Source organism: Mustela erminea, chromosome 16 (assembly GCF_009829155.1).
Source record: "Mustela erminea isolate mMusErm1 chromosome 16, mMusErm1.Pri, whole genome shotgun sequence".
In the NCBI taxonomy this organism is placed as follows: domain Eukaryota; kingdom Metazoa; phylum Chordata; class Mammalia; order Carnivora; family Mustelidae; genus Mustela; species Mustela erminea.
The window spans coordinates 35683351-35709355 of NC_045629.1; the positions used below are offsets into that span (position 1 = coordinate 35683351).

Genomic DNA, 26005 nt, shown 5'->3' on the forward strand with positions numbered 1-26005 from the left:
CTTCCAGAGAACGAGAATGGGCTTCAACTTATTCCTCCTGTCACGGGGAAGTGCCTGGCATTTGTAAGGCATCCCATAAATGCTTACTAAATCAACAGTAGGTGCAATGGCCGATGGAGGAATAACTTAAGGGTATGTATGACTACAGTTCTGTAAAGACAAACTGCTGCTAACTCGCCTTCAAGAAGTCAGTCGCCTACGACGCAAAAATCATACAGGAGAGCGTCTCAAGAAAAACCCACTCTTCACCCAACAACCACACACACACACGGGATGATGTTTCCCTTTACGGAAAGTCCCAAGAGTCGCGCCGTGGATACCGTAAAAGGGAGAGAAGCCCTTGGGGAAGAAAACCGGGCTTCCCGCTTTACGGCACTTGTCAAGGCGGCAAAGTGCCCGGCTGTCAGTTGGAGGGGGGCGGGGGGCCTTCGCCCCCGCCCCCTCGGCCTGGACTTCCGCTCACCGAGAAGGCGTGTTCCGGGCTCTCCCACCCAGCTCTGGGCGCCGGTTAAGACCACGGTCCCCGTCACCGGTGCCATGGAGGCGCCGGTGGAGGCGGAAGTCGAAAATGAAGACGGCGACAGCATCTGCGGGGATTTGTGCTTCATGGACAAAGGCCTGCGGAGGTAAAGGGTGCTCCGCAGCCGGGAGCGGCCCGCGCGGTCCGCAGGCGGCCGCCGTAGATAGCAAGCCGCCCCGGAGCCGGGGCGCCACAGCTCCACCCGGATGGCACACAGACGCTGTCTGGCTCCCCGCGGCCTTACTGCGCCGTAACTGCTCTTCTGAAGTGCCAGGTCCAACGAGTCCTCATTCCTTTCCTCCTTGGCCTTCTGAGTAGCCTGGACACTGCCCTACGATCTCATTCTCCACCAGTCTTTGGCCCGCCTCCCTCTTCACTGGTTCTCCTTTCTTGACGGATTATTCTTCCTTTGCCTGCGCTGTCGTGGTTGGTCGTCTCGGGTTCCGTCTTGTGTCTGCTCCTCTTTCTCTTATCTTGACAAAAAGTGGCGCTTTGGTTAAATTTGGCAACCGTGGAGGGAAGGTTTACTGCTCTTAATTAGGTTTTCCTCGATTCTCTTTGCCTCCCTTCTAATTTCTCCTTTGCAAAGCACTATGATCCATATATACATAAACTTTTTGGGAGTACTAAACATCCTATTTAGCCAATCATTTCCTTCTTACATGCAGCCCAAATTTATGCATGTCTTACTAGGGTCTTGATTCTTTACTAACTGACCCCTGTCTACCTTTTCGGCATTAACCTCTTACCATTTCTCCATTTCTCTGATTAGCCATAGTGATCTACAGGCAGTTCCTTGCTGTGCGCGAACAGCACTTGCTGTTCCTTCGTGGCATGCCCTGCTTTATGCGGAGCCTTGCTGCTGAAAATTAAACCATCCTTTTCTGGATGGTGATCTCAAATTTGCCAGAAGACCCCAGGGAGATGGCTTTTAAAGGAATATTTACATTTATGTTTAATAGGTGCCATTTACTGAGCGCCATCTGTGTGTACATACCATATATGTTATCACTACTCCTCACAATAATTCTACAAGGTAGTAATTTTACAAGTGACCGATCTGAGATTCAGAGGATGTAAATAGTGTTCCCAACTTCTTCCGGTTGGTAAGCCACCAAGTGCAAATTCAAACCTATTTCTATCTAATTTCACTTTATGCTTTTTCCACTGTAGCAGATTATCTGCACAGCACTAATTTCCAGAAACTGAAATGTGTGAGAAAATAAATGACTGTCATTAAGAGCATGTGTTAATAGCAAGCACAATGATAGCTCAGTAAATGACAGGAGCTAGGGAATTGGAAAACACTTCAGCAGTGACATTTAGAGATTGGTAGTTTCAAATTTACAAATGCTTTATCTTTTTCTGACACACATTATGTGCTTCATTCTGAAGTTTAAGGGAGGAGCTGAATGACCTTATGACATACCTAAAGTGGTTTTGATTTTTGATTTTGAATTGAGATTCTTGATTCTAATTTGGAAGCACACCAGAATTCCTCATTTTCCTTTTACTCCCTGACCACTAAACTTCTCACTTCTCTGCTGCCAGAGTAGTTTCCTCCGCAGTAGCTGCTACAGAACGTTGTGTGGCCCCATTCCCCACTGTCCCTCTGCCCAGCACTACTCAACTATATGCACTGTAGTTTTTATTCCTGAAATTACCATCCTTAGGAGAGGTTCTGGTTATAAATAGCTGTACTTGAGAGAATGAAGAGACGAGTTCTATTTAGGGGAGGTGCATTCCAAATGTATAGAAGGAAGGATGGACTTTTTTTTTCACTAAAAAGAGTAATAACTAGTGGTTTCTTTTGAAATTCGACTACATTCTGAGTTAATAGCTGTTGCAGACAGTAAAGAAAGTAAGATTACAAAGTACAGTGCCAGATCTGGACTTACACTGCCTCAGGTAATAACTATAAGAACTTGGACAAGTTATTTAATTTCTGCAAACTTCAGTATCCTTATGATACCTATTGCTTAGAATTGTTGTGGAAATTAAATTAAATTAAATGAGGGAACAGAGGTTTAGAGAGGTTAACTCATTTGTTCAAGTAATTTAGCAAAAAAGAAAAAGTAGTAGAATGAAGATTTGAACTGAGGTATTATGATTCCAGCGTCATTACAATTATAGCTTTCATTATATGCTCATGACTTGGTTGCTTATAGAAGGTAGAAATGCCCAGGGTCACTTGCCTCTCTTGAGTGGGTTTCTTCTCTATCTGTATGGTCCAGAATACCGATTAGTGGTAAGAAGCACTGTACCTTACAAGATGTTAAAAGGCTACCGCAAGTAGGAAGGATTTTATTATAAGATGAGTAGAGCACATGCATATCATCTACATGCTATTTGGTTGATCTTAATTACATTTGGTCATAATTTTCAAATCTGTTTTTTACTTGCTTTTGATAATATATATTTTCTCTTGTAGCATATCAGAATTATCTTTAGATTCATCCCTTCATGCCATCAATCTTCATTGTAATAACATCTCAAAAATCGAAGCCATTGATCATGTTTGGAATTTACAACACTTAGATCTGTCATCTAATCAAATAGATCGAATTGAAGGGCTAAACACACTGACAAAACTGTGCACTTTAAATTTGTCCTGCAATTTGATCACAAGAATAGAAGGTTTGTAAGTGATTTTCATGTAATATTTTGCATAAGGAAGATGATTTAAGTCCACTTTGCTTCTTCTCAAAAGAATGGAATAAATACTATCATAAACTTTTGAAAACTGACCTTAAAATTTACTACATAAAAGTTTTCTTCCAGAAAAGTAAACAATTTTTTAAGTATTTTGCAAAATACCAATAAAATTGATTTCACTGTTACCAGACTATAGATTTGCTTCAAAACTGTCTGAAATAGTATTGTAATCTATATAGCATTATTTTATCTTATTTTATTTTAGGACTTGAAGCACTAACTAATCTGACTAGACTGAATTTATCTTATAACCAAATAAATGATCTTAGTGGTAAGTAGATAATCTTGTGTTTTCTATAATGCTGAATGTTTGCCACATGTGAGAAGTTAGGCTAAGCTCAGCATGCTGAAAACTGAATAATCCTGTTTTTGACCAAAAATGCCATCTAGAGAATGTGCTTCAGTCTTAAGTCTTTTTTTGTTGGTCCCAAAGCTATGGCTAAATAAAAAATAGGAATACAAACTAGGTGAAACTAGGTGATCAGTAACAGAAAAAAACTTGGATAGGAGGGCCTTACTTCAGGAGAATAAGGTTTTAATCTTAAATAATTGATCAATATGCTATCATATAAAGAATTATATAAATTATTATATATATTTATTATTTATTTTAATAATTTATATTATTATATATATTTATTATTAAAGAATATTATTAAAGAACTATAAAGAATAGTTCCAGTAGAACTTTTTACAGTTACGAAAATATTAAATATTCTTTCCGACATGGCGACAAATAGCCAAATGTGTCCTTGAGTGCTTGAAATGTGGCTTGTGCAGTGCGGAACTGAATTTGTAATTTTAGTTTAAACATACAAAGCCACATGTGACTAGTGCTACCATACGGGATCATATAGCATATTGGACCATACTACATTCCAAAGGCTATATTGTAAATTGAAGATCAAATAATTTTCTTTTTGACTTTTAAGCAGGTCTAAGAAGGTTAAACAATTTTACCTATTTTTTAATTGATTAAAGTGATATACTGATAAAAATGAACAAAGTTTAATGATTATTCTAAGAATTATCTCTTAGAACTGGCAGAATTCTTCTAATTATCATCATAATCCTGGCAATATTTGAAACAGTCTTATTCATGTGTTTATTTTTCTCCCATACTAGAAAAATACTAGCCTATTCCAGGTATTTCATATACAAAAAATTAAAGCAGTCTACTCCCTGTTGTTAAGCCGGAATAGCAAAAGTATATTAATTTTTTAAAACTTTTGCCCCCAAAGATGTGAAAGTAGTGGAGTTGAGTATTAACCCTAGCTCTGTCACTGCTGTGTGATGTTGAGCAAAGAATATTACTGTTTGGATGCAGCTGCCTTATCTGAAGAATGTGAGTCTTGGATAAGCTTGCTCATTCATTTACTCAACAAATATTTATTGAAGATAACTATATCTAATAATGTTCTGTAGTGATAAAAAAAAAAAACAACAGATAGATAAGGTTCTTGTCATAGGACATACCCTGTAGTGGGGAAGAAAAGCAAAAAATAAGATAATGTCAGCCCCTCAAAAATAAGCAAAAGATTTGAGCTAACCATTTCCCAGGAGGAAATCTAAATGGCAAATTAGTAAGCATGTGAAAAAAAAAAATGTTTAGCATCTTTAGTGATTAAGGCAATACAAATTACTACTTCATACCTACTAGAATATTTGTATTATAATTTATAATACAAAATACTGATGAGATTATAGAGCAACTAGAATTTGCACACATTGTGAGGAGAACTGAAAATGGAACAACTATTTTGGAAAAGAGTTTGAAGGTTTCTTACAATGTTAAACATACACTTACCATATGATCATACAGTCCTCTCCTAGGTATTTAAGAGAAATGAAAACATGTCTGTTCAAAAACCTGTACATGAAAGTTTATATCATTATATAGCTTTTTATATAATATTGTTTATATGATTCTTTTTTTTAATGTTTTTTTTTTTAATTTGTTTGACAGACAGAGATCACAAGTAGGCAGAGAGGCAGGCAGAGAGAGGAAGGGAAGCAGGCTCCCTGCCGAGCAGAGAGCCCAATGAGGGGCTCGATCCAATGACCCTGGGATCATGACCCGAGCCGAAAGCAGAGGCTTTAACCCACTGAGCCATGGAGGCGCCCCTGTTTATATGATTCTTTATAATTTTCTGAAACTGTAAACCATCCATATGTCTGTCACCTAGTAGACAAATTATGATTCATCCGCCTGATTGACTACTGCTTGGCAGTAACGTGAATAGATCTAAAAAGAATTAGGCTAACTGCAGGGAGTGAGACACAGAAGGATGCACTATATGGTTTCATTTATATGACATTCTGACCAAGACAGGTTATAGGAGCAGTAATCAGATCACTAGTTTCCAGGGGTTGAAGATGGGACACATTGCCTAGAGTGATGGAATGTTCTGCATCTCAGTTATAGTAGTAGTTATACAACTGTATATGCTTGCTTATGTACATTGAGCTGTACACCTGAAAGGGTTCATTTAGTGACTTCATATCGGATTATAATAAATATGAAGAAAATATAATAGGCAACCATGTAAGTTTTAATAGATAATTCTTAGAATGATAATAATTTATGTGTTCAATAAATAAAGGCAGTATATATGATAAGTGCATGCAAAGACACTAAGGCATCTTTAACCTTGTCATGATAAAGGAAGAGAAAGATGGGTAATATGGCTAGAGCATAGCAAATGAGGGATTAGTGTGCTAATAAAAGAGATGAGAAGGTAGGCAAAGGCCAGATCACAGCTTCATACTCTGGGTAAAAATGTTTGCATATTATTCTAGGTGCAATAGGAAGCCATAAGAGGGCTTTAAACTAGTGACATAATGTTTTTAAAGGATCACTTTGGTTGCTGAGTGAGTGAAGAATGGATTTTAGGAGAATCAGAGTGGAAGTCAGGTGACCAGTTAGGAAGCTATTTCAGTGGTCTAGGTGAGAGATAATGGAGACTTGGACTAGGGTGAAAATAGTGTAGAGGAGCACATGTACTTCTCAGAGAAGTACATGTGTAGAGGAGCACATGTACTTCTCAGAGAAGTACATGTGTTGACCTTGGGAGGTCCATACATTCTGTTTGAAGAGAACCAGGGACCAGGAACCTCTGGGCTAGGGCTTCAAGAGATGCTAAACCTGTTTCTTCAAAATAACAAATGTCTTTACTCATACTGTTTATTAGGTATAGCTATTGGCAGACTTCTTATTAATGCTTCTTTGCCTCAAAATCTACTCTGTATAGAATTATTTTTAATTAGCTGTTGGAAAATGACTTTGGTGGCTTCAGAAGAGTTTTTTTTTTCCCCTTACTGCAGGTTTGATTCCCCTTCATGGAATTAAACATAAACTTAGATATATTGACCTACATAGCAATTGTATAGATAGTATCCATCACTTACTTCAGTGTGTGGTAGGATTGAACTTCTTGACTAATCTTATTTTGGAAAAAAATGGAGACGATAACCCTGTCTGTCATGTACCAGGTATGAGCAATTAATACTTTTTGTAACAGAAATACTTTTTGTAACAGTTAATATTCAGAGCTCCTTTGTTTCCTATAACTGGTATTTGTGACCCTTTAATTTGTTTTAAGCTTTGCAACTTTTTATAATATATTTGGAAAAACATAATTGCAAATAAGTAATTTTATCAAGACAAATTCAGTTAAAAGAATGTTTATCTGATAAATAATTCTCTTTAGACAGTTTTATATTTATTTATTTATTTTTTATTTATTTTCAGCATAACAGTATTCATTATTTTTGTACCACACCCAGTGCTCCATGCAATCCGTGCCCTCTATAATACCCACCACCTGGTACCCCAACCTCCCACCCCCCGCCCCTTCAAAACCCTCAGATTGTTTTTCAGGGTCCATAGTCTCTCATGGTTCACCTCCCCTTCCAATTTCCCCCAACTCCCTTCTCCTCTCTAACTCCCCTTGTCCTTCATGCTATTTGTTATGCTCCACAAGTGAATGCCTCAAAATTAGATTGTTATGATCTATTCTTAAACAGTATAATACTATGCAGCCATAGTATTATACTAAAAAAAGAGAATGTGGACTCTTTAGCTATTGATAGGCAGTTATCTCCAAGATACACTGTTGATAGAAAAAAGCAAGCTCATTTGAAAGCATTCCATGTAATTGGTTATCATTTGTATGCAAAGGGTAACATATGTGTGTTTATTTGCTGATTATATATATATGAAATATCTAGAAGGCTATACCAAAAATTGTTAATAATGGCTACCTCCAGTATTAAGTAGGTAGGAATCAGGAAATGCAGAAAGGGTGGAAAAGGTAGCTGGGAATCAGGAAATATTAAGAAAATTTTTTCCTGTGTACCTTTTTGATTTTGTTTGTGAATATGTTAATTTAATAATATGATATATAGAAGATTCTGCCAAAAAAGCCATTTGATCTAATTCAGAATCACTGAAGTTGGTAAATACAAAGCAGACCAGACTACTATTTCTTATTATCACTTACTTCAAATGGCTTAACCAAGCAATAAGATACAAATGTAAAATACAAATATATACTCTAAAGATCAGCTTGAATGGAAGTTGGCTACAGAGTTGGCTCCAAACTGTCATTAATATGCAACTGTATGAAGGCTTTTCCCAGAATAGAAACCCATTTTGATAATTTTATTTCACAGAAGAACATAATAGATTTGGGATGAACTATTTTCCTAAGGCCGTATAATAGAGAGTCTACCTAAGTATCAGGACAGACCTCAGTTTTCTGGGGAAACCCTGTTTTTTGGGGTGGGGGAGGAGCCTTATTTCTTAAACAACTTTATTTTTGTTTTCTGTACTCACCCAAGTTGGATTTTTTCCCCTAACAATTTGTCTAAGAATCTCTAGTACCTACAGTTTGAACCTTTGTTTTTCACTTTTTTTGACGAGGTATTTCAATACGGTTGCCCTCCCCCTAGAATTGAAAGGATACTTACTATTACTAAAATAACTTTTTTCCCCTCAAAATTTCTAATATTGATTTGCCAGATTCTATCTTTCTTTTGGAGTTCTTCCAACCACTTCATTGGCCTTTTTAGAAATACTTGGTTTTAACATTATATTTCAGCAAAGTTGAAGTGTTTCTTTTAGCCTAAACACCAAATGTAAATTTGTCAGATTTCTCATATTTCATTGTACATAGAAAATATTCTTGAATAGCTTATAGATTACCTATCTTAATCTTAATTATATCTAATTTCAGGGAGAACGATGGGGACATTTAATTGTAAAATAAAATAATACTTATAATACTAAAATAAAATAATATTTAAGGCCTCATTAGCAAAATTCTGAATTTCTGGTGGTTACCCACATTATCCTGATTTATATTTATATTACTCATATTACAAATAAAAGACATGTTTGGCTTTCTGTTCAGAATAAATTTACCAGTATCATGCATTTATAACTTTAAAGCAATTTTACAAAAGATAAATCCAGCAATAATGATTTTTAACTTTCTGATCATCACCAGGAGGATTATGTGGGAGGGGTGGTGGAGAGTGTTTTGTTTGTTTTATAGTTAAAATGATTACATACTAGAGAAGGACTAAGTAGCTTTTCTTACAAGTATATTAGTTGTATTCCAGAACTAATTTTATCATTCAGGTGATATAGCTGGTAGGTGATAAATTTATTGTATTTGAGAAATAATTAACTTTTTAATGCGTGCCTTTTCATTTTGAATGATTTGTTTCCAAGGGTACAGAGCAATTATGCTCCAGACGTTGCCACAGCTTAGAATCCTAGACTGCAAGAACATATTTGGTGAGCCAATAAATTCGTCAGAAATAAACTCATCACGCCTACAGTGCTTAGAAGGTCTTTTGGATAACTTAGTTTCTTCTGATTCTCCTCTAAATATAAGTGAAGATGAGGTATGGTATTGTTTTTTTCTAATAGAAAAGATACCTTCAAATTTTAATTCATGTAAATTTAAAAGATTTTGGTTTGTTTCTGTATCATAGATAATTGGTAGTATGCCAGTGGTAACACCACCCATTGATGAGATAGTTCCCTTGGATCAGTTTGCATCACCAACAGATACTGGTTTGACATCATTTATATCTATATGTCCATCTTCTGAGCCGGAGAAAGTTAACAATGAAAACAATTTTCATAACGACATGAAACTTCAGAAATTAGATGATCAAATTTTACAGCTTCTCACCGAAGTAACTATTTTTCCTATATTTCTAAGCAGTGTGTGTTGGGGAAAAAAAAAAAGTAGTTAAGAAAAATTTAAAATAAAAATAACATATAAGCTAACCAACCCAAAACGATTTATACTTAACATTCTATTGTGTATGTATGTTTTTTTTTCCTTTACAGAAATAAGATTCTGTTTCATAATAGTAGTAGAAAATGATGACATACTTTTTTAACTTTTCCTTATTGTCCTTCAAGTGTTTATTATTAATTCCTTTATTCTGCTGTACATCACATTTTTTTCTGTCCAACCAACCTTTTGACCTTGAGCAAACTCAGAACTCTTCTGACTCAATGTTTATAAACATAGAGGATATGTGAATTACTTTGGGCCTCTACTATCTCCAGTTGTTTAAAGGTCAAAACTACTTCTAGAATTTAGAGCTGAATGACAGGTTAACTTACATAGTTCCTGCTTCAGTTTCTGTTTACAGCAGACCCTCACCAAATTAATCTCTACTTTCCTGAGATATTCTTTACCCCTGCTACTAGTACACTGGCTTTTAGAATCTTGGAATTGTGAGAATGGACAATGCCTAGATTTTATTGCTGTTTGGGTCTCCCAGTCTGTGCTGTAGCATTCTTGAATGTGATCTACAATAGCAGTTGTTTTCTTAAGCACCACACTTCTCAGAATGCAGTGGATTATTATTTAGCCCCTATCTGGATAAAGGATAGACATATTGTGGTACAGGCCAAAGAAGCTATTAGTCAAATGTCAGTTTAACCTAGTTATTGTAATTAAATTTTAATATTCAAAATTTTTTTCTCCAAATGAGGGGGGTGTGGAGTAGAAAATGCTAATAGTAGAATTATGGTTCAAAAGGTTTTTAATAATTCTGAACTATTATCATAGTTATAACACTAACATAACAATGCTAGATAAACAAAAAGTCTGCCTTAGGGCAGCAAATGAATAGGGCTGTAAGGATTTGTGTGTGCTAGAAAACCCTAGACACCACGTGAGGCGCAGAGGTAGGTAGGAATAGACCTGGGATAAGAATGCCAGCTTATATATTCTTTGACATCCTTGATAACGTGTCACTGAGCTCTTAGTTCTTAGACTTACTGTTTCCTCAGATTTCATCGTTCCTCTTTTCTAAAGGCTGACTCTTCTGCCAGTGTCAGAACTTAGATTTAATTTTAATAACCCGAATTTGAAGTGAGCTTTTGCAACTTCTTTAATGCCATCCTCATTTCATTCTTACCACAACCCAATCAAATAGCTAGGGATCAATATATCATTCTTACTTTATAGAAAAGAAATTCAGAGTCTATGTAAGTGTCCTTTAGTAGTAAGAGTTGAAGCTTCAGATCCAAATCTCTGATATCCAGCCCGGTATTCTTTCCACCAATATGCTTCATACTCGGTTATAGTGATAATTCTTCCTACTTTGTAACCAAAAATAGGAGTCTAGCTATCTGGGGAAAAAACATGATTCATTGCTCTGCATATTAAAAAAATTAGGTGAAGGCTAACTTGTGTGAAAGGTAAACAAACAGTTTTAATTTCCATTGATGTATATACTCAGTGTAATTTCAAAAGTAGTAATTTATAAGTCAGGTCATAAAATTACTGAAAATGTGCTATATTACCATGATGTTTTTTCTTAACTATGAGACTTAAAATTATTTCACTGATTTTGAGGTTCTCTGTGAAGACTTATGTCTTTTAGTTTTTCCCTATCATTTTACTACAAAATTTTCAAACTTAGCACAAATTTGTAAGAATTTCATGGATACCAGTATACCCAGAAACTAGATTCCACTGTCAGCAGTTTACTTTGCTTATATCATGATATATCTATCCATTTATTCGTTGTTCAAACTATCTTATGACACATTTCAAAGCAAATTATGTGCACTGGTATATTTCCCTCAAAATACTTAAGCATGTATATTATTAACTGTAAAGTTCAGTATTTTTTTAACCATATCTTTTGATGTAAAATACAGGTACATGGGAGTGCCTGGGTGGCTCTGTCATTAATCATCTGCCTTCCACTCAGGTCCTGATCCCAGGGTCCTGGGATCAAGCCCAACATCAGGCTCCCTGCTTGGGGAGCCTGCTTCTCCCTCTCCCTCTGCCTGCTGTTCCCCCTGCTTTGTTCTCCCTCCCCCTTTCTCTCTCTCTGTCAAATAAATAAATAGAATCTTAAAAAAAAATACAGATACATGTTTTCCCTGAATTGACAATATACAAGTATATACCTGTTACCAACTTCTATGAAGCTAAACATGACCATCATCAACATCACCCATTCCCAGTCAGTCTCCCCCCCCCCCAAGGCAATCACTTTCCTCCCTTTTTCACCATAGATTATTGAATGCTTCTTCCAGAACCTAATATAAAAGCAGTTGTACAATACTCCTTTGTGTAAGGCCTCTTTAATTCAGTATAACTTTGAAATCATTCCATGTTGATTTCTTTAGATCTTTTTTATCACTCTCAGTAGTAGTTTCAGTATATAAGTTTTACATACCTTTTATTAAATTTATTCATAATTATTTTCTTTTATAACATTGTAAATTGAACCATTTCTGTGGTTTCATGTTCCATGATTGCTGCTTGTTTGTGAAATACTGTTTATTTATTTATTGATATATATCTGTATCTATATCTTGGATCCTGTGACCTTGCTAAATTTATTTAATAGTTTTAGTACTTTTTTTATATTTTCCTGGTGATTTCCTACATAAACAGTCATATGGAAACAGTTTTCCTTCTTCTCTGACCTTTATGCTGGCCCTTTATGCTTTGTTGCGATAGCTAGGGTTTGCAGCGCAATACTGAAGATGAATGGTGACGGTGGGCACGAGGATCTTATTCCTGATCCTCAGAGAGCCTTCTATATTTCCCAATTAAGTATGATGTGAGTCTTGTGTTTTTCATAGATGTCCTTTATCAAGTTAAGGAGATTACTTCTCTTCCCAATTATCTGTGTTCTGATGTTGAATTTTTTTTTGCTAAATGCTTTTTCTGCATCTGTTGAGATGATCATATATTTTTTTAATTTTTGACTCACATGATAGTATGAATTACATTGATTAGTTTCCAGATGTTAAACAAACATTACATTTTGGGGATAAACCTCATTTAATCATGATAAATTATCTCCTATATAATTGGATTCAGTTTGCTAATATTTTATAAAGGTTCACAATTTCCTCATGAGGGATATTTGTTTTTACTTTTATAGTGGCATCTTTGGTATCGATACTAGAATAATGTTGCGTACCTAAATGAGTTGAAAACTGCCCCACTTCTCTAAAATTTTCTAAAAAATTTTTATAAGATTGGAATTAATCTTTCTTAAATGTTTGATAAAGTTCACCAGTAAAATTATCTGGGCCTAGAAGGTTTGTGATAATGAATTCACTCTCTTTAATAATTATAAGGCAACTCATTTTCTATCTCATCATGTGTTACTTTAGATAAGTTGTGTTTTATAATTTGTCCATTTTGTCTAATTTGTCAGCATAAAATTATTACAAATATTCTCTTACTGTCTTTTTAACATCTATAGGATATGTAATGATAGCTTTTCCTTTATTACAGATAATGATTTGTGTCCTCTCCTTTATTTTACAATTTTTTAATTAACTAACTAATTAATTAATTATTTTGTCTTGGTCAGTTTAGCCAAGGGTGGGGTACCTGGGTGGCTCAGTTGGTTAACCGTCTACCTTTGGCTCAGGTCATGCTCCCAGGGTCCTGGGATCGAGTCCTGTATCACCTGCTTCTCCCTCTCCCTCTGCCCTTCCCCTTTCCCCCCTACCTCCTGCTTATGTTTCCTTGCTCCCTCTCTTGCTCTGTCTCTCAAAGAAATAAAATTTAGAACTGTCTCATTTAAATCTCAAGTATTGTGGTTTCTAGATATGTTCTGTTAGTAACTTCCAATTTATTTTCATTTTGTCAGAGAACATTTTGAAATTTACTGAGACTTACTTTATAGCCCAGCATGTGGTCTGTCTTGGTGATTGTTCTTTGTACACTTGGACAGAATGTTTATTGTACACTTGTTAAGTCAGGATGGCTGGTAGTTTTTTCAGATAGCTCATGTCATTACTGATATTTTTATCTAGTTCTATCAGTTACTGTTACTGATTTTTTAAAAATTTACTTGTCTGATTTTATCATTTGTATGGAAGATGTTAAAATCTCCATCTAAAAGTGTTTCTCCCTTTAATTTTCTTAACATTCACTTATTATATTTTGAACCTCTGTTATTAAGCACATACATGTTTATGGCTGTGCTGTCTTCCTAATGAAGTATTCCTCTTTGTCTTGGGAGTATTCTTTGTCTTGAAGTCTGTTTTATCTGATATTATATAACCATTTCAGCCTTCTTATGCTTATAACTTATGTGATGAATTTTTTCCATCAGTCGGGTTTTTGTTTTCTTTTTAAATAACAGCATTATTGAGTTATAATTCGCTTACCATGAAATTCAGTGGTTTGTATCTATTACCAGTCACTACCATTTTCTTCCAGCCCTAGGCAGCTACTAGTGGATTTTATTTTTATATGGATTTGCCTGTTCTGGAAATTGCATATAAATGGAATCAACTATATGTGACCCTTTGTGATTATATTCTTTCATTTAGCATGATGTTTTCAAGTTTTGTCCACTTTATAGCATATATCAGTACTTCATTTTTTTTAAAATGTAAGTTAATTTATTGTATGGATATACCACATTTTATCCATTCTTCATTTGATATGTTAATTTGAGTAATTTCCACTTTTTGACTATTATGAATAACACTACTGTGAATATTCAGGTATATGCTTTTGTGTGAACATAGGTTTTCATTTCTCTCTGCTATATATAGTAGTGGAATTGCTAGGTTAGATAGTAACTGTGTTTAACCTTTTGAGGAATGACGAGACTATTTCCAAAGCAACTGCACCATTTTACATTCCTTCTATCATTGTATGAGGGTTCCAGTTTCTCTACATCCTCACCAACTTGTTATTATCTGTGGTTTTGTTGTAGTCATCCTACTGGGTATGAAGTGGTAGCCCATTGTGGCATCCATTTTCTTTTTACTTTCTTTATCTATATATTGAAGTAAGTTTTATATATTGGTGTGTCCTGTTTTTAATTCAGCCTGGCCATCACTCCTTTTGAAGAGTCCATAGTCCATTGACGTTTACTATAATTGTTGATGAAGTTGGACTTAGATATACCATTTCATTGTTTGCTTTCTGTTCACTTTTTTATTCATTTTTCTACTTTTTCTATCTTGTATATTTGTTATAATCCAGTCTTAATTTGTATTTGGTTCTTTAGTCATACTTTTTATTTCTGTGTGTGATAGCTCTAAAAATAGATTTTTCAATACTATATTCATATAAAATGTAGAATTCTTATATCTATTACACTTCGTTATAGTTGCCAAATGTATCTCATTTGGCATTATAAACTCCAGAGACAGTGTTTTAATTTTTGCTTTAAAGGAATTAAGAGTAAAAAATATTTAAAAATTATTTGTATTTACATGTATATAAATCATATACAAAGGGCTCCTAGGTGGCTCAGTCAGTAAGCATCTGCCTTTGGCTCAGGTTACAATCACAGGGTCCTAGGATTGAGTCCCACGTCCATCTCCCTGCAAAGTAGGGAGCCTGCTTTTCCCTCCCCCTCTGCCTGCTGCTCCCCCTGCTTGTGCTCTCTCTCTCTGTCAAATAAATAAGTAAAATCTTTTTTAAAAAATAAAAATAAATCATATATGATACTTTCTTTCTGGAGATTTAATTTCCTTGTGTTATTATTTTCCTTCAGCCAGGACTTTCAGCCTGTACTTACTGTAGCAAATCCTATAGTGGCCATCTGAGAACAACAAATTCTCTTCATTTTGCTTTTTTGAAGGACACTTTTTGCTGAATATAGGATTCTATATTGACAGCTTTTTTTTTTCTCTCTTTTTTTTTCCCTGTCTCCTGGCCTCCATAGTTTTGAACGCAAAGTCAGCATTAATTAGAATCCTTGATTTCCTGTATATAATGTCTCATTTTTCTTTGGATGCTTTCAGGAATTTACCTTTACTTTTGATTTTCAGCAATTTGGCGACATTGTGCTTAAGGATACTTTTTCTTCATATTTATCCTACTTAAGGTTTCTCTGAGTATTTTAAGTCTGTTAATTGGTCTTTACCTAATTTAGGAAATTTTTGACATCATTTCAAATATTTTTCTGTCCCATATTCCCTTTTCTCAGATTCTGCTTAGACCTTTAGATACTCTTCTATGGTTCCCTGAGACTCTGTACTTCTTACCAACTTTTTTCCCACTGTGTTCATTTTAAATAATTTTAATAATTAAATAACTTCAATAAACTGATCTTCAAGTACACTTACTCTTTCATCACCCATTCTCTTCTTAAGACCAGCCAATTTTTACTTCGGGTGTTGTATTTTTCAGTTGTACAATTTCAATTTTTTATAATTTCTTTTTCTCTACTGAATTTTTCTTTTCATTAAAGACAAGCATATTTTATATCATTGAATATGGTTATAATCTTTATTTTAAAGTTCTTATGATTTTTAATTGAAGTTTAGTTGATAAACAGTGTTACATAGTTTCAGGTATGTAACATAGTGTTTTGACAAACTGTGTATTATGTTCACCACAATGTAGCTACCATCTGTCACCATAAAATGCTATTACAATTCCATTGACTGTATTCCCTATTCTCACTTATTCACTCCAGAACTGGAAACCTCTACCTTCTAATCTCTGACTCATTTCGCCCACCCCTTCATCACTTCCCCTCTTGCAACAACCAGTTTGTTCTCTGTATTCATGGGTCTGTTTTTGGATTTTTTGTATGTTTGTTCATTTGGTTTTTTTTTAGATTCCACTTACACATGAAATCATAGTGTTTGTTTTTCTCTGACTTAAATTTCACTTAGCAGAATACCCTAGGTCCATCCATGTTGGCACCATGTTGCCATCACAGATGGCAATATAATTCTTTGTTATAGTTAAGTAATACACCATTGTTCTTTTCTGCTTATTTGAACATTTGAGTCCTCTCAGGTTAGATCTCCATTGATCGTGTTTCCTTGGAGAATAGGAGAATATCCTGGACATGGTGGACGTTATGCTGCGGAGACTTTGGACGCTATTATAGCTAGCTCTGTGAAGAATGTTGACACTTTTGTCATAGCAAACATTTAACTTGCTTTCACTTAAACTATAAATTTGTCTCTTGGGCAGCAATTCTTTTTTTTTCTTCTTTTATCCTGTACTGGGCTTCTTACGGTCTGTACTATCCAGTGATTGTTCAGGCCCAAAAGTCTGGTTTTTCAACCCGAGTTTTAAGACTCCTTGTGTACTGCTGATTGTGGTAAGCTCTCAAGTGAAAAGTGTAAAAACAGAACATCCTGTTCTGATCATTTTTTCCAACTGTCCGCTCCTCTCAAGAATAAGCCTTCTTGGGATGCCTGGGTGGCTCAGGTGGTTAAGCAGCTGCCTTCGGCTTGGGTCATGATCCCAGCATCCTGGGATCGAGTCCCACATCGAGCTCCTTGCTCGGCAGGGAGCCTGCTTCTCCCTCTGCCTCTGCCTGCCATTCTGTCTGCCTATGCTCGCTCTCTCTCCCTCTCTCTCTCTGATTAAAAAAAAAAAAAAGAATAAGTCTTCTTTTGTTTGCTGTCCAGAGCCTCCAAATAGTTTCTGTTTCTAGTTTTGTTTATATTTTTCCTAGAGTTTATCATTGCTATCTTGAGAGTCAACCTCGTAGGAGCTTCCTTGTGCACACCAGAAGCTAAATTCCCTGCCTTTAATTCTGAACGTACCTAGTTTACAAACCTTTAATCTTGTAAAAAGTCATAATGTCCTGGAAATTTCACATTTAAATCTTCTATACTCTACTGAACTTTTAACAAACTTTTGTTGGTTTTTTTATTCTAGACTTCTGATTCTTTAGTAGATAATGTTCCTGAGAAAGATCTCAGACCAAAAAGAGATACAGATATGACTTCTGAAAGTGACTATGGCAACAGAAAAGAATGTAATAGAAGAATTCCTCGAAGATCAAAAATCCCATATCATTCCAAAACTATTCAGACTATTAAGCACCACAGTAAAAACAACCCTTTTATGAGGTAATTGTTTTTGTCTTCGAAATTCAAATGAGGCACACAGACAGAAGTTAATACTTTTGGCTTATTCCTTTAAGCTTTTTCAGAGTGATATTACTTTTCTAATGTCAGAGATTTGATTGGTTCGGTATATATATATAAATTTATACAAAAGGATCTCTTTCACTGATAGACTGTCATTACCTAAGTTGTGCAAACTAGTATAAATACTGTACATTTCTTTGGGTTATTACCTATGTTTTATTCTTTGCAGCTGTAATCGTAAAATGAAACCACCTTTCTTTAAAGATTTATATATAAGATCATCTTTAGCAAATTGTAATATGTTAGAAGAAGCAGAAGAACAGAAGACTGAAATCATTAAAGTAGACAACAGTAGCTCAGAAGATCCCACTTACCGGGTATGATATGAGAGATTAAGTGGGCATCTGGGTGGCTCAATTAGTTAAGTGTGTGACTCTTGATCTCAGCTCAGGTCTTGATTTCTCTACTTAAAAAAGGAGAGAGATTAAGAAAAAATGAATGTGAATAGTCTTAGTTTTAAATATGAAATCAGTCCCAGTAAAATAATGCATGTTTTTATGAGCAAAAAATATTGAATATAATTTTACGGGGGAGATGGATTGGGTCATTTTTCCCTTCCTGACTTCTAGATTTTGTGTATTTTTGTAATTTGTAAAGGAATGGAAATTAGACATTTATCTAAGGTCAGATTTTAGTGAAGTCATTTGTGATAGGTTTGTGGAGACAAAAAACAGATCAAAATTTTCAAGTTCTTATTTCTTAAAACAGTGGTTCCAAACTTTGGAGTCTCGGACCCTCAGATCCATAGCTAAGGAGATTTACGGGTCTCCTCAGAGAAGGTTTATGCACATTCAAAAAATGTGTTTAATGTCAAGGTTTTCATGACTCTGCTGAAGTCTGGTTTTGAAAGCATGGATCCCAGATTAAGAGGCCCTAAAGAAGGGTACCTGACTGGCTCAGTTGGAAGAGCATGAGACCCTTGATCTCAGGATTGTTAGTTCAGGCCCCCACGTTTGGCAGAGAGTTTACTTTAAAAAGAGAAACAAAACCAAGAAAAAAAATCAGTCCTTCAGGAATTTAAATATTCCTCAGTATTTGCCTTAATAATTCTCCTGTTGTTAAGAATTTTTAGTACACACTGATTTTTATTTTTCTAATATTAACTTGCTTTTGTTTTACTTATGAAGTGCTAGTTACACTTTCGATTATAATGTGCACTGTTCTTCCAGTAGTATAATTGCTTTTTTAACAATTTCAAACCTTCCATGCCTGTTCTCAAGTAAAGTGCCTTTAATGCTTGAAAATAATAATTATCATTAGGACAAAAGTAATAGCAGCTAGCATTTATTGAGTGACTATTATGTACCACACACTGTTCTGCCCTGTTCTGTATACTTTACTTCCACTAACTTAATTCTAACCACAGCCCTTTGAATTAGATAACTATTATTCCTATATTATAAATGAGAAAACTGAGGCAGTGAGAGGTTAAGTAACTTTTGCTGGTTCATATAACACTATTGTTTTCTTTCAGACACTTATTGAACAACTAGAGCAAGAGAGAGAGAAGAGATGGAAAGCTGAACAAGCTGAAAAGAAACTTATGGATTATATTGCTGAACTACACAAACATGCAAATGAAAAAAAAGATATTCATAGCCTGGCTGTACTCACCACAGATAGGTAAGGGGAAAATCTGTAAACTGAAAGATCTCTCCTAGAGCAAAGAATACTAAACCTGGAACTGGAATACTTTAGTATACAGTAGGTATAGTAAGATTAAAAACAATGTATGTGGTTTTAGTTTGTTTTGAACTAATTTTAAAGATTTAATGCTTTTTGTTATGTAAAAGGAGGATTCAGGGTACACTTACTTGTGCCTTCAAGCTGGGAAGTGTTAGATTGAAAATAAGTATAATAAATGAAGAAGAGCAAAAGACTAAAACAGGGATTGGCATTTTTTTTTTTCTATAAAGAATAGGGATTGGGAAACTTTCAGCTTCGTGAGTCATATTTGGTCTCTCTTGCATATTGTTTTCTACAGTGGGCTCTGATACCAAATAACCCCGGTGTCTCTGCTTTTCTATCTTCTCCATTCCATTGCTCATTTTATCTGGTTTTTTTCTGTATACTCTAATACAGTTTTGTCTTATTCAGAGTTAATTGGCCATACCATCGTCACGGTATTAATGCTCGTTTCACTGCACTGGTTCATCTTCCTTCTCAACGTGCCTGTTGCCACTTGGAATATATATCGGTTCATTATGGTGCCGAGTGGGAACATGGGAGTGTTTGATCCGATGGAGATACACAACCGGGTGCAGCTGAAGTCACACATGAAGGAAGCCATGATCAAGCTTGGCTTCCACCTGCTCTGTTTCTTCATGTATCTTTATAGTATGATTTTAGCTTTGATAAATGACTGAAGCCCGAGGAGCTGTGCCCGAGTCCGTCTGCAGCGCGCAGCCCGGGAGCCACAGGCGGCCGAACTCCTCCTCAGAACCACAACCATAGAAGTATATTTTTTCCTCTTTGAACAAAAGAAAAATACTTTTGCTGTATTTTTACCATATAACGTATTTTAAAAACAAACAAAAAAAATCAGTTTTCTGAATTATAGTAACTTTTATCTTCTGTTTCCTGCAGATAATTATTTCTAAGGTTATACTTTTCCTCAAAGGGTTACAAGACTTCTCCATAGAGTTCTTGTTGATTTTTATCTCTTATTGTTCTTGAATGAGCACTGTGTTTCTGGATTTAGTATTTGCCAACAAGTACAGTTTGGGAAGTTGCTTTCTGTTCCATTTCCTGTCTGTTTATACAGTGGATAAATTCCTTTCTACTATCTTAATAGATTAGTAAGTTCATGTACACAGCCGCTAACTCAGTTCTCAGGTTCTTTTAGGTATTAAAATTTTATGATACTCATGTGGTATTTTCTATCCCCAGCAGCTATTTTTCTTGTACTTTGTAACTTTGGATTATAAGGAAAATTATAATACCCATCATGAGTTCTATGAGAACCTCTCAATTATGCAAGCTGTGATGCATTATACTATTACTAGCCCTTCTACACCACCCACCAACTTCCTGCTTTATTTGTTTTAGGAATTGCTATCTTTGATACAAGAAGATACTAGACAGAGGTAATGGAACAAGATGGATAGATTGACAATCTCTGACTACCTCAGAAAAACAGCACTCTTGTTGCCATTAGGTACCTAGGTAGCTAATAGAGTGGGATAGTAGATTTATAGAGCTTCTGTGACCTTGAGTCATGAAAGAGAGAGAATTTATCTTCGTTCCCCCCCCCCCAGAAAGATATGGTTTTATGAGGCTAAGCCCGAGTGTTCTAGTTGTTTTTCTTTTAATTTAGTTTTGTTTGCCTTATAATTGAAATTTTTTCCAGACTTTGACATGTTTTTTCTTGTTTTTAATTTTATGTGTATGAATTTTTGCTTTATTCTGTATTGTAGGTATCTTTTAGTGGTATATTTGAGGAAACAGTGTCGGGCTGCTAGCCAGATTCCATTTAAATTGAAATTTGGGCATACTTCATCTTTATTCTTCCTTAACCTTTCCATTGTTGTCCATGTTTACCATGTTACATATAGATTATTTTCTTAAAAATCCAGCATCAATCTTTTCTGATCCTGCTTTTATTTATACCTCAGATACTTGTTTGGCATTAGATCCTCACACATTTTTGATTTTCTTACATAACCTGGTAGGAATTCCGTATTCCTTATCCCTAATACAGAGTCTATCATCTAGGTGCCATGCTGTGAGTATACATTATTTCAAAGACCAAATCTTCTTATTGTGATTTTTAATACATAATCTATAAGCTCCCAAATCTTTATCATCCAAACCTCCTTGATGAACAAATTTTTTTTTTTTAAGATTTTATTTATTTGCTTCTCAGAAAGAGAGACCACAAGCAGGGGAAGCAGTAGGCAGAGGGAGAAGGACGCTCCGTGCTGAACAAGGAGTCCAATATGGGACTTGATCCAAGGATCCTGGGATCATGACCCAAGCTGAAGGCAGATGCTTAACCAACTGAGCCACCCAGGCATCCCCTGAATGAGCAAATCTTACCAGCTAATAACCTACTAGAAATGCCTTGTGTACATTGCTCATAAGTGTCTTAAATCAATATGTCCATACTGTACTTATCTTGCTCCTTATTTTATATTCTCTGTCCTAATAAATATTATCCCATCCAGTCAGCCACCAAAGCTAGCAATTTAGGAATCTTTTTTTTCCTTTCTTGTTCTATCCCACAACCAGTTGATATTGCTGTCTTTTTTATTCTATTTGTTAAAAGAGGTTGAACTATCTTTTACTGTCACTTTAGTTTAGTCTCGTATCTCTTGCTTAGAGAATTGCTTTAATTCTAGTGATCTGTAGTCACTCTGTTCCCACCCACCATCTAGTCCACAGAGTAAAGTTCAATACTCTTCATATAGTATACCAAACTGGAGTTGAGAGAGTGAACAAAGGAAGACCAGTTTGGAGACTACTCTCAAAGGCAAGAGGAGAGATAATAAGAATAAGAATTAGAGAAATGGCTAGTATAGAAGCTCATGGATATATTGCTTTTTTAAATTATGGCTTGGGAATTACAGCAGATACATATAGGAGTGGCTACCTAGCTTAGTATTTTTTCATGAGGCTGTCTTTGCTATTTGTTGTCCCATTTCCAAATGCTAGACTTGTATTCTATTATCATTCACCTCCCTGCCTATAATATTGGTCTAGAGATAAACACCTAGGGGTACTGGGTGGCTCATTCATTAAGCAACTGCCTTCGACTCGTTAAGCATCTGCCTTCAGCTCAGGTAATGATCCCAGGTTCCTGGGATCAAGCCCCGCATCAGGCTCCCTGCTCAGCAGGAAGCTTGCTTCTCCCTCTCCCATTCCCCCTGCTTGTTCTTGCTGTGTGTGTCTCTCTCTCTTCTGTCAAATAAATAAATAAAATCTTTAAAAAAAAAAAAAAAAAGATGAACATCTGACCCAGGCTGGGTAAACATAGTGCCTTAGTCCTCAGAGGTGTTAGAATGTGAGCCCAGGGATATTTTTAGCTTTTTCATTCTCTCCTTCATACTTTACAAGGAGCCCTACTGTAGGAGAAATGGAAACCAGCTCGTAGAGAATCACAAGACGAGAATCCTTATGGTCTTCGTGGCTTCAGTGGTCTCTCATGCTTTCAGTGGTCCCTCAGAATCATCCCCACCATCCTCTGAATTGCTTATGTAGGTCAATAAATTCTCACTTTTAATTTCAGTAGTTAAGTGTTTTTAGTTGTAATCAAAAGGTTTAACTGAGAGAAAGCTAAAATCCATATTTTGTGTCTGGGGAAGATATAGGGAGGTCAAAGTTGACTTTCAGTCATCTATTTATATATCATTTCTCTCTTACAGCTTTATAACTGTATCCATGTCTGTTCCCTTTCCTAGGTGTTGGACTCCTTGAAGGCACAGGCTTTATCTTAATCCATCTTGCTTGCTCTTAAGCCCTTTAATATTAACTACATTTTTTTTATCCTTTTGTATGTATAATACATATTAAAGTCACATTTGTTTTCTCCTTTAGGCTAAGGGAAATTATTTTTAAAGAGAGAAATTCCAAAGTACAGCTCGAAGTTATGGTTCACAAACTTCAAAATGAAATTAAAAAACTAACTATTGAATTAATTAAAGCAAGAGATCAACAAGAGGACCACATTAGACACTTAAGAACTCTGGAAAAAGCATTAGAAAAAATGGAGAGACAAAAAGGGCAACAGCAAGCAGCACAGGTACTTCTCCCTTTTTATCTATCAGTCATATGAGTTAACACAAATTAATAGTTGTATCTTGACACAAGTTATATTGTTACAGAGTAAACTTAAAAGATTAGTATATATGCAAAAATTAATGTAAACATAACAATTCCTGTGGATTTTTTTTTCTTTTTGAAGATTTTATTTTTGAGTGGTCTGTACATCCAGCATGGGGCTCAAATTTACAACCCTAGAATCAAGAGTCGCGTGCCATATGTACCAGCTGAGCCAGCCAGGACGGATGGACGCACACACACCATGCCGCCACCCACCCACCCCTCCACCACCCCCCTTGGAATTATTTCTGACTGGCCCTCACAAAGCAATTATAAGAATAGTTGGTGGAAATAGTGTGGGTTGTTAGGCTTATATTCTGAGAGCCAGGTTTGAAAAGTCTTTGGGGAGCCTGAAGATTGCATTTTCATACTTTCCGAATGGAAATTATTGAGATCTATGATGTAATTAAGCTATAGATAATGCTAGTGTATTTGATGCTTCTAAGGCTATACTTTATGTGACCGTAACATCATTAATTTAATGGATTTTCAAAATCAGCTTAGTCACCAGTTCCTATTATTGAAAAGGCACTTTTCTTTGGAGAACTGGCGTTAAAATAGAAGAAGCAGGGAGAGTATTATCTAAATACTGTAATGGTGTATATTTACTTAGATGCGACTAATCCAAGAGGTGGAGCTCAAAGCTGCCGCGGCTGATACCGAAATAAACTTACTTAGAACTTCTCTTCATCAAGAAAAGGAACAAGTACAGCAACTTCATGAACTTCTTGCATTGAAAGAACAAGAACACAGGTAAATGAAAGATATATCAGGAAAATAAAGACTTTTTTTTTTAAGATCTTTTTTTTATTTATTAGAGAGAGAGAGTGTATGTGTGTATGTGCACACAAAAGCTCATAAGTAGGGGGCGGGCCAGCGAGAGAAGCAGACTCCCCACTAAGCAGGGAGCCAGAGGCGAGACTCAGTCCCAAGACCCTGGGATCATGACTTGAGCCGAAGGCAGATGCTTAACTGACTGAGCCATCCAGGCACCCCAAGTAATGATATTTAAAAATAGAAAAAGAAAAGTTTCTTGGTCCCTCCCTACCCTACTCCCTTACCTAAAACTAGACTGATTGATCAGTGGTGAAATCTAACAACTGGCTTGTGAAAAATAACATGTTTATGTATACATTAAAATCAGTATTACATTAAGAACTAGTAGCTTAAAAACAAGTCGGTGGCTTTATTGAGGTAAGAGCTTATAACAATGAAGCTTATTTTGTATTTTTCCAAACACAACCAAAAGTTGGTCATTGTAATACAGAGAAAACTGTTCTAATTGACCTTCAAGTAACTGCCTATTAAATTAATTAGTAGTCTTTTTTCCTCTAAAGTGCAGGAGTCAATGAACTTTTTCTGTGAAGGGCCAGATTAAAAAGTCTGAAAAATATTTCAGACTTTTCGGGCCATACCAAACTATATTTGTGTAGTAAAACAAGTAGCCATAGGGAATATGTAAATGAATAGGCATGGCTGTGTTCCAATAAAAGTTTATTTCCGGGCGCCTGGGTGGCTCAGTGGGTTAAGCCGCTGCCTTCGGCTCAGGTCATGATCTCAGGGTCCTGGGATCGAGTCCCGCATCAGGCTCTCTGCTCGGCAGGGAGCCTGCTTCCCTCTCTCTCTCTCTCTCTGCCTGCCTCTCTGCCTACTTGTGATCTCTCTCTGTCAAATAAATAAATAAAATCTTTAAAAAAAAAAAAAAAGTTTATTTCCCAAAAAAGAGTCTCAGGCCAGATTTTGGTCCATTAGTTATAGCGTGCCGGCCCTGTTCTGTGAAATCCACAATAATTTTAATACTTGCAGCTAGTTATCTATGCTTACTGCCCTCCCAGTTGAATTGTGTATTTGCCATGGGTTAATTCTGTTTGTTCCCAAACCTGTTTTGTTTTTAACCTTACATAAATGAGATTTTAATGTATAAATTAAATTTTGATGTGCCGGGGAAAATTGTCATCATATGCAGGGGCAGAACGACTATAAAAGATTGGGGGAGATAATTGTAAAAATCTAAAATTTTGTACTTAGTTTCCTTTAGAAATATCTTTTAACTTTTTGTCCTAGTTTAAAAAAATATATACTAGAAATAATGGATTTTGTATTATGGGTGTGACGTACTCAGGAAAAATAGTGGAGAACTCTAAAGAATGAACTCACATTTAAATTTAAAAAAAAAACAGGGACGCCTGGGTGGCTCGGTTGGTTAAGCAGCTGCCTTCAGCTCAGGTCATGATCCCAGCGTCCTGGGATCGAGTCCCACATCGGGCTCCTTGCTTGGCAGGGAGCCTGCTTCTCCCTCTGACCCTGCCTGCCACTCTGTCTGCCTGTGTTCGCTCTCATTCTCTCTCTCTCTGACAAATAAATAAAATAAATAAAATCTTTAAAAAAAAAACAAAAGCAAAAACCTTACCCTGTGTATCAGAAGATTGGTAAATAATTTCACACTTCAACTGATTTTTTTTTCTGTTAACCAACCTCCAGTAATGGTCAGACTGTATTTTTGTATGTCA

The 26005-nt window shown here is 35.7% G+C and overlaps 2 protein-coding genes across 6 annotated transcripts in view; both read left to right on the plus strand.

Moving 5' to 3' along the window:
• The first annotated feature begins 273 nt into the window (after positions 1–273).
• Positions 274–26005, plus strand: part of LRRCC1 (leucine rich repeat and coiled-coil centrosomal protein 1) — a 37722-nt gene continuing 11990 nt past the window's right edge. The window contains exons 1-11 of one of the 5 annotated variants that reach the window (XM_032316250.1): positions 274–626; positions 2952–3157; positions 3441–3506; positions 6560–6727; positions 8973–9148; positions 9239–9445; positions 17401–17594; positions 17845–17992; positions 19150–19298; positions 23211–23415; positions 24109–24248. In XM_032316250.1, coding sequence (XP_032172141.1) covers positions 274–626; positions 2952–3157; positions 3441–3506; positions 6560–6727; positions 8973–9148; positions 9239–9445; positions 17401–17594; positions 17845–17992; positions 19150–19298; positions 23211–23415; positions 24109–24248 — 2012 coding nt within the window. The remainder of the gene's footprint in view (positions 627–2951; positions 3158–3440; positions 3507–6559; positions 6728–8972; positions 9149–9238; positions 9446–17400; positions 17595–17844; positions 17993–19149; positions 19299–23210; positions 23416–24108; positions 24249–26005) is intronic. The other 4 variants (XM_032316251.1, XM_032316253.1, XM_032316254.1 and 1 more) reach the window with 4 other exon arrangements.
• LOC116575118 (protein cornichon homolog 4-like) lies at positions 19776–20197 on the plus strand. The gene has a single exon (XM_032316257.1). It carries the CDS (start codon positions 19805–19807, stop codon positions 20039–20041), a length of 237 nt encoding a protein of 78 aa, XP_032172148.1. The 5' UTR covers positions 19776–19804; the 3' UTR covers positions 20042–20197.